Below are 8,952 nucleotides of genomic sequence, written 5' to 3' on the forward strand. Positions count from 1 at the left end.
AAGGTCCCCTGGACCAATTCCTTGAATTGTTAAAGGGCTATAAAGAAAACTCAAGTCTTTGTCTTTGTTTTTCTCAGGGATTGCAAGAATGCCACACACTCCAAAAAATGCAGGTGAAAAATAGGAATCATTGTGGGCTTGATCTTTGAAGTCAACTGAATTCTGAAGCAAACAGAAGTACATGGAAACAGCCTATTCTACAAATGTCATCTTTTCACATCACCTCAAATACATATTTAAGGAATAAAAACAGCAAGACCATAATCCTGACAATTAAAAAAAGCCCCCCCGTAAACAAACCAAAAATAACACAAAACAAAACATAGTTTCTTTTTTATATTTCAAAGAGCAGAAGAAAGAAAAGAAAAGAATTTATTTCTGGGTCTCAAAGTTAATAAACATAATAACGTGTTAGGCTGTACCTATTATGCTCACTATTCCAACCTTTTTTTTTTTTTTTTTAGTTTACAAAATGAATTACTGTCACTTTTAAACATTGTGAAACAGGAAATGGATGTGCACAACTCGACACTTTTCTAGCATTCTTGAACTAATTCACAAATGCAAGAAAATAAAAGAAAAATGGGGGAAATGGTGAATGTAGGTAGTTCGGTGTTAAAAACTAATGCAGGAATGATGTGCATTGTCACAGAAAGAAGAGGGGAAATTCCCCATCCTGTTTTGCGTGCTATGAGGGTCATTTTTAAAATTTTTATTATAAACACTATTAAATTCAGACCGCTTTTTTGGTTTTTTTTCTTTATCTGAATATACAAGAACATTCATTATCAAATGTTCATCATCAATACTACAAAGAACGAGACACGAGTCGCAAGAAACAATGGAAAATGTTAATAAAGCTGAAAGAATCGTTGAGTATTTTTTTGTGTTTTTTTAAGTTTTTTTTTTTAAATTTGAGTTTCTGTAGTTTCATCTTTTTTTGGTATCGAAGTCAGGTTTTTCTGGGCAGAAAAATAAAACTCAGAAGGAAAGAGGGGCAGGGAAGATATGTGAGAAAAGGCAAACGGTAAATAAAGAACCACCACCACAGCAAAATAAAAAATAAATGTAAAGGTGTCACTTGGCAAAAGTACCGCACAGGAGTCAATTCCAAGCCAGGGGGAGGAGTTAGGGATGAAAAGGAGGATGTGATGAAGAGTTACAAGGTGGGCAAACCCCAGGGCTAGTATCATTTCTCAGGGGAAATCTGCCAGGGAAAATGGAGCGCTCCCACTTCCATCAGAAAATGAAGGAGTCTTGGGGCACATTTTGGTATCTGTAGGGTTGACCTAATACGAATTCCCAGGGAGCTGTATTTCCAGAGGCACGCTACTTTCCATCCCCAGCCTTCCGCTGCCAGTGTTCTCATGCTTCGCTTAATGCAAAGAGATGTGGTAGCCGCCACGTTGGATGTGATCGTAGGCGAGGAGGGGAAATCGTGGGAAAGGTACTGGATGCAAAGAGCACTGCATGAAGTGCTAGGTGGGGAAGATGCCGTGAGAGGTGACCAGTGCAAACTACTGCAGGGAGAGAAACTGCCTGTGCAAAGGTAGCACTGCTCTGATCTCTTTCATCAACTTAAAATGGCAATCATTCAACCCAAATCTGGAATCATTCTTCCCATTTCCAAGAGAACCCTTTTGTGTCCCTTTTGTACTCTGCCCCTAATCAGGGGGATGCGATCCCACCATATTCCTCTGTGGGTAGTTTCAATAGATCCCTGCCACTCAGACAAAGTTCTCCACCGGTTTTAATCACTGTAGAATGGTCACAAGATGGCTCCTTCCAGGAATCCTCTTTATCAAGCCCTGCTCTGATTATGGCACAGGTTAGAAGAGAGTCTTTCTACTGATCTCAGTCATCCAGGCATAATGCCATCTTGCCAAATATTTACTTTTTGCATTTCCTTCAAATACACATACCTTCTAGTTCCTTGGGTTAACCCCCCACCTCCCAACACCCACACACAGGAACATTTTCTAATCATTACTGAAGTGCCATGCAGAACGTCCATGACCTTGTTAGCTGGCCACTCTCACCCCTCAGGGTCTTATACCTCTCCCGGAGGCCTCTCAAAGATAGTAGATGTGACAGGGACTAAGTAGTTACAAGGCCACATACTGGATTCAAGTACAAGCTAAGAGAACCAGGTCCCATTTTTTCCAATTTAGAAACATCTCTATTCTAAGAAACCAAGCAGACCAAAACAAACAAACAGAAGGAACATCACTAACCCTTCTCTTTGTCATCAGGCTGATGACCTCAGGGTACTAATGTTAACCAGAAGTTAGAACAGGAAAACCACTTATTGTCCCTATGTGGCATGAACCAGTATATCTTAGGGCTGCTTCTTTCCCTGACTTCACAGTTACAGATTGGATATGAACGAAATCAACTTCTTCGGTCTCTCACAAGCCTCTCGGTGAGCCAGGCGTAATAACCCCCATTTTACAGATGAAGAAAATGAGGCACCAAGAGATCTGACCACCTCCCACTTAGTCAAATGACAGAGCTGCCATGTTTATTGCTGGCACAGTTGGCTATGATGAATGTGAGCACAGGCGACATGAGGACAGCTTTTTAGTACCTACTCTTCACTCTCAGATATTACCAGGGAATAAAAATCATGGATGATTTCACTGAAAGCATGACCTCCCTGCTTCCCATCACTCTCAGGTCTTCAAAGTAAGCAAGCAAAATGTTTGCCCAAGCCATGTTCTTATACATCTTTCTCCTCCAGGACAAGAATGTGGAGCCATATAACACTTTGGATAATTAATGCAATGTCCCTAACATAAACACAAAAACAAAACAGAACCAAATCCATTGTAGACTTTGTAAGTACTGTGTGTGGCTCCCTGAGAGCTCCAGAGGTGGTGAGAACAGGATTAGTTTATACTGGAAACCTGGGCTTCATCATGATCGAGTCCTGTGTATGTCGTTCTGGTGTGTGCATGCTGGGGGCCTGGAAGCCCCAGGCACATGCTGCTTCTCTGTGTCAGTGACCTTCACTCAGAGTTGTTAATTCCCTCTCTTGGGCTCACAAGGTATACTGCTATGGTTACTAATATAGGTATTTGAATGCGGCACGTGCCTGATTTGGGGCAAGTGAAATGTGTGAGGCTGTGCACATGCCTACATTTGTATGCGTGTGTGTGTGTGTGTGTGTGTGTGTGTGTGTGTGTGTGTGTGGGAGAGAGAGAGACTGGGCCTGGAAGCAATAAGCAGTGACCCCTAGTAGCCATGAACACATCTAGTGCCCATATCTTGATTTCTGAATGTCATTCCTCTCTAAAAGTTACATGGAGCAGCGGCTGGAAGTCTCAAGGGCTGCCTGGAACACCTCTCTTTGTCAGAAAAACAAGGATGAACTTAAAGATTAATTGGGTCTAGTATAAAAAGCATAGGACCCACTGGAAGAGGTTTCAATGCACCAATCTGTGGCAATTTGAGCATCAAAAAGGATAATGTCTATAATGAATATTAACACATTGAAAAAATTAATGCATTCATAGTGATGAGAGAGAGATGGGTGGGTGTGTGGGAGAGAGAGAGAGGGAGAGAGAGAGAGAGAGAGAGAGAGAGAGAGAGAGAGAAAGGGGATAGGTAAAGGGTTGCAGGATAAGAACCTTCTACTCCTTAGTGATGCATTCACCACCATGCCTAACTCAGACCTGGTTTTGCGGTAGGTTCTGAACACCGCCTACTGCACGGTCTCCAGCCCCTCTGAAACCAAGAGCTGTTATTGGGAAGATGCAAAAGCCTCTAGGAATTCTGCCCTTCTTGTTCCTTGAGCCTTCTCTTGCTGCCTGACTTCCTGCTGGGAACCAAGCTAGCAGAGGTGAAACCAGAAACTGTGGTACTTCTAGAAGCCCAGCAAAGGCAGCCCCCAAAGAATACCTGGGGCTGAGAAGGAAGAGGAGGAATTGTATTCTAATCAGAATCGCCCCCGGGGAGGTTAGAGCAAGAGGAGGTAGGGCAGCCTGGAATGAGTAGGGCAATGTGGCGTATTCCTGCTAAGAGGTAGTGAGAGTAACGAGAGAAACAGAGAAGGACTGCCTGTTAACAGAGGGAGCAAGGGATCCCAGGGAGGTAAGTCTGGCCCCTCAAACCACCAGCATGAAAACATACCAACACTTTTATTATTTTCTTTGTATTTTTTTTTTCCTCTTTAAATTCCTCTAATTGTTGAAAATATCCTTCAGGGATGTAATAGAGGGCAGGGACCCAGGGAGTCTAGGACAGAGGGAAAGGGGCAGGGAAGATGATGGACACCAGGCTGACAGCTGGAGGCAGGGAAGGGTGGCTTCTACCCAGAAAAAAAGGGAAGAGAGTATAAAGAAGTGTCCAGATTGGCTGAAACAGCATCCCAAAGAAGAGAAGAGAAGGAGACTCTTATTGTGTGTGCTGATTGCTTCGACCTCCAGTCTGACCGCTTCAGCGTTGAGAAACCCTCCCTCCTGGCCCGGCCCCGACTGGAGCACAGGGTCAGCCGGGATGCGACTGCTGGGAGATCAGTTGGAGGTATCAGAGTGAACACTGCCAGGGCCTTCTGTAGGGGAGGTCACTGATGAAGGGGTAGTAGCATCCTGCCAACCTCCATTAGCCTAGAAGGGAAAAAGGGAGAGAAGTCAGTCCTCTGAGATCGAGTGGCCGTTCTGAGCAGACAATGACAATAAGGCAACTTGGGTAAAGGGCCGAGCACAGTGCCTGGCACACGGGAACACTCATCCAAGGGGCGGCTAGGATTGTGGTCGATAATGCCCACCTCCCCCACCCTCAGATGAGTTTGGCTCTTCCCAGCGAGCCTCTGGACACAGTACTAGCACCTCTCACTTCTCACAGGCTTTGTAATTCAGTCCAAGACGCCAGATGATTGTTCTGTGTGCTCTAGGATGACGGCAGCTGTCCTGCAGGCCAAGAGACCGAGTTGTAGCTCTGACCCTGGCAACAATTAGCTATTGGTTCTGGCAAAGCGCTTCCCCCTGTTTGGCCTTGGGTTCCCCTTTAGAAAAATTAAAAGATTAGCTCAAATGCTTTCTCGGGTCCTTTCCAGCTCTGGATGCTCCCTGTATATGGGATCCCAGGCACCTGTTCTATGTAAGGTTCTGTTCTAGCTGCTCGAGGGTATATAATGATGAGTGAGATACAGCTCATGTCCTCAAGTATGGGGATGAGACAAGCAGACGAATGAACTATAATGCCAGGCAGAACCTAATACATGGTAGAGCCCAGTTGTCATGAAGCTTCAAATGAAGGCAGTATCTCCTCTTGATGCAGTATCAGCAAAGGCTTCATGGAGGAGGGATTCTCTGAAGTGAGCCTTGAAAAGCGGGTGATCAGACGAATAAAACAGGTAAAACAATGGTGCCAACACCATAAGGACTGGTCTGTGTGACTATATTTAAAAAGGTGGTAAGACAGGAAGCTACAAGTTTGATCTGTATTTGTAGATCATCTTCTAAGACTCTAAATCCAGATGCATTAAAACAATAAAATTGTCCTAAAAGGATTTGTTTTAATGACCACCCTTTTCAAAAAATACCCTACCATTAAATAGCTGAAGAATGATTTGCTACAGTGGTTGATTCATGATTGTTTACATATTTTAAAGCACTGAACTGTAAATGTGCTAAAAGGCCCCTTTTCCCCAGTCACTGGGTTCCTCTGAAGTTAATAGACTCTCGACACTGGAAATGTTAATACTGAAGAGACCAGATTTTAGGGAGTCCTGGTAAATCATTTTTATTGTACTTTCCTCTCCTTTTATTCCCTGAAGTAGGTGGGGGTACCTGGGGGCTAGTATTATTATTGCCATTTGGGAGGGACCACAGCTTCCACCCTAGTATAATCCACAGTACTCAGGAGCATGGCTGGCACTTGTAGGTGCCGGCAAACACCCATTCACGTTTCATTCATAAGAAAGCACAGGCGTAAGAGAAAATCAGGCTTCCAGATTCCAACTGAGACAGAACACAGGCTTCCTAACCTTTGAATCGGGCTCCTTTTTCTCTGCCCTTTTCATCCATTTGGCTCTCTCTTTCATTGGCTCACCCAAATGATGCTCCAATGTTCCCAGGAAAGCCAGGCTTTTCATTCAGAGAAGCTCCCACCACTTACTTCAGCATGAGGGTAGGTGTTTCCCCACACACCTCACTTTAAGAGCAGATCTGGACACTAAGCGGGCAAAAGGTCATCCTGGGCAATGCCAGGGACATGGCCCCTCAATCTTGGATTATCGAATAACTGCTCTCAAGTTCAAATCTCCACCTCTTAACTGAGTCAGGCAGCTCTACCCACTCCCCTTTTCTGTTGGAGGCCATTTCCCCTGTTGTTTGTTAAAGAGAGATTAGAAAGAGGGCAATGAGGGGAAAATGAGAATTCTTTCCCTTGTAACAGGAGGCTTTGCTATCTTTTGGGGCCTAAGACTCTGTAGTATGATCAGAATCAAGAAAAGAATTCATTCAATTTCCACATTTAGGTTGGTCACCAGAGTGACAATATCTTACTTAGCCTCCCCTCTCAACCAAGAACACATGTATTCTTTTGGTACCATTTTAGGCTGATTGAGAATCATGGTTCTGTTTATTTTTCCCTGAAGAAAATCCTTTAGCATCATTTATCTTTTCTGATGATAAAAGTAAGATATGCTTATATGATATTTGCAAATACAATATTTGCAATTATGCATGCAATATCATATTTGAAAATAGGAGAATTATAAAGAACAAAGAGTACAATAGCCATAATCCTACTACCCAGAGATAATTACTCTTAGCATTTTGATATGCATCCTAATAATTTTTTTAATATGTGTATGTTTATCAGATAGGTAGATAAATAAACTCACTAATTAAATAGACTGGAAGGTGTGTGTGTGTGTGTGTGTGTGTGTGTGTGTGTGTGTGTGTGTGTGCTGGGTAGCATGGGATTTTAGGAAACTTTCCAGGAGCTCCATAAGCACAACATCATAAAGCAGAGAGTGAGGTGCTTATAAAAGAGGAAAAATGTCATGTATCTTAGACTTGACCTGGTATGAGACATGTAGGGGAGGAAGCTCTCTAAAGCAGCTAGTGTCCATGTCATAGCACGTGGCACAAAGGCATGTCATTACATTGCTCACAAACCACCACCACTACCATTGTTGAGCCATACTATAATTCCATTAAAATAACAGTAAGTGGTACCCCAAATGAAGCCATTAGTAAAAAAAATGAGCTCTGTGGCGTTTCATTAGCAGGGAATTAGCAGGGCGCTGTATATTGACCAGAAGGTTCTAGGAGACTTCTTTTTGAGTCATCTCTGGGCTGAAATAACTCAAACAGCAGACATTTGATCTCTTTCCTTCAAAAGTTCTGTTTTCTCAGACCAGTGCTCAGGATGCCAGAGGGGAGAGAGAGCTCACAGATGGTGGAAACAGGACTTAGTGCAGCCTGATACCAAAACCAGCATTTTAATTATGCTAGTTGGCCTTAAAAAACCTTATTAAAAATAAATAAAGAAAACAAATCTCTTTAACTGCTTTTTCTTCACTCCCCCTCCATCCACAAACACACACACAGACACATACGCACACACACCTCAGATGGGGTGACCAACTGCCCCAGTTTGCCCAGGACTCCGGGATTTAATGGAATGGGGGACTTTCAGTCCCGGGTCACCCTACCCCAGGATATCCCAGCTATGACCCTTGACTTCTTGCTAAATTCAGGACACTGTAGCCTATGGGTTTCAAGTTAGATGAATACAAGTACTTTTTAGAACAAACGAGTCTAACACTAGGAAATGTTGAAGGATCCTTTTCTCTGGAGGTGCTTTCTACCATGGCATATTGTTTGCCGCTGCTCGTGCTGCTGCTAAAGCCTCCGTGAGATCAGAAACTGCGAGCAAATCCACCCTAACCGGCTTTCCCGTAAATCACTTCGGCTGTTTCAGCTGTATCATTCCAGCTTTAATGTAAGACGTTCAGAGGCTGCACCGTCTTGGGAAACAGCTGACCTCGCTTACTGCCACGTTAACCCGGGGAGCAATTCCTTCCCTCTTCCTCCACTGTGGGTGAATATTAAGTAGGAAACACCGCCTTTGTGTGTTTATTTATCTCTGGGAACAGTGAGAGTCAAAGATGGTCTCATTAACAACCGTTTGAGGTGGCGGGAAAATAAGACCTCTGTTTTAATTTTTCTTCTGCACCCCAACTTCCTCCTTCACTCTCCAATGCAAATAGCCTTTAAAGGGACACACTCACTTTGTAAAATGCTGTTGTTGGAAACCACCCTGAGGGGATACAGGGGTGGGAATCTGTAAAGCCAAATATGCCCTTTGTATCTCAAAGCATCCGTAATGGGAGAGAGTTCACATTTACACCCAGTTCCTTCAGGTTAATTCTGTAGCCTGTGGCCTGGGAAGCAAGACTTGGTGTAACATTTAATTCCACCAGGGGAAACCTAAGCCGGCAGCAGGCTTGACCTGGAACCTCATGAAGAGGAAGCTAATAGAATATAGAATTGGGACAAAACGCAGTAGATTTCCTAGTTAAGAAAATCTGGATTTTCAAAACACAAATTCAAGGCATTTGGGAACAAAATGTTTCAGGAACAAAAATGACTACTCTCTATCCTAGCCACATAACTTGATAGACGCCACATTTTGCCAGAATCCCATCTAATGGATAAGGCAAAGCACGCCTATCAGAGGAGGTAGAGAAAGCTAGCCATGGAGCTGGGGATGGAGCGATGGTGAATGGCAAAACCCGCATGGTTCCTCCTGACATACACAGGAGCACAGAACTGCAGCTTAAGCCCTGACTTCCCTGTCCTCTGTTGCCCTCCTCGAGCCATAACTCAGGGGGCCACCTGCCTCTCCCTCACTGTTGCGGAGCCAGTACCCCTTTTCGCCCAGAGCAGCGGCTGCTGGGCTGAGAACCGCTGGTCCCATCCTGCTCTTATTCCCGCT

At 44.0% G+C, this 8,952-nt stretch overlaps 1 protein-coding gene across 1 annotated transcript in view; it reads right to left on the minus strand.

The window, feature by feature from the left end:
* Positions 1 to 3,599: 3,599 nt before the first annotated feature.
* The window catches only part of PBX1 (PBX homeobox 1), a 286,417-nt gene continuing 281,064 nt past the window's right edge, over positions 3,600 to 8,952 (minus strand). Inside the window, exon 9 of the mRNA XM_007457398.1 lies at positions 3,600 to 4,607. Within this exon, the coding sequence (XP_007457460.1) occupies positions 4,515 to 4,607 (93 nt within the window). The 3' untranslated portion in view covers positions 3,600 to 4,514. The remainder of the gene's footprint in view (positions 4,608 to 8,952) is intronic.

The sequence above is a fragment of the Lipotes vexillifer genome, unplaced genomic scaffold, assembly GCF_000442215.2.
Source record: "Lipotes vexillifer unplaced genomic scaffold, Lipotes_vexillifer_v1.1 scaffold1048, whole genome shotgun sequence".
Classification (NCBI taxonomy): domain Eukaryota; kingdom Metazoa; phylum Chordata; class Mammalia; order Artiodactyla; family Lipotidae; genus Lipotes; species Lipotes vexillifer.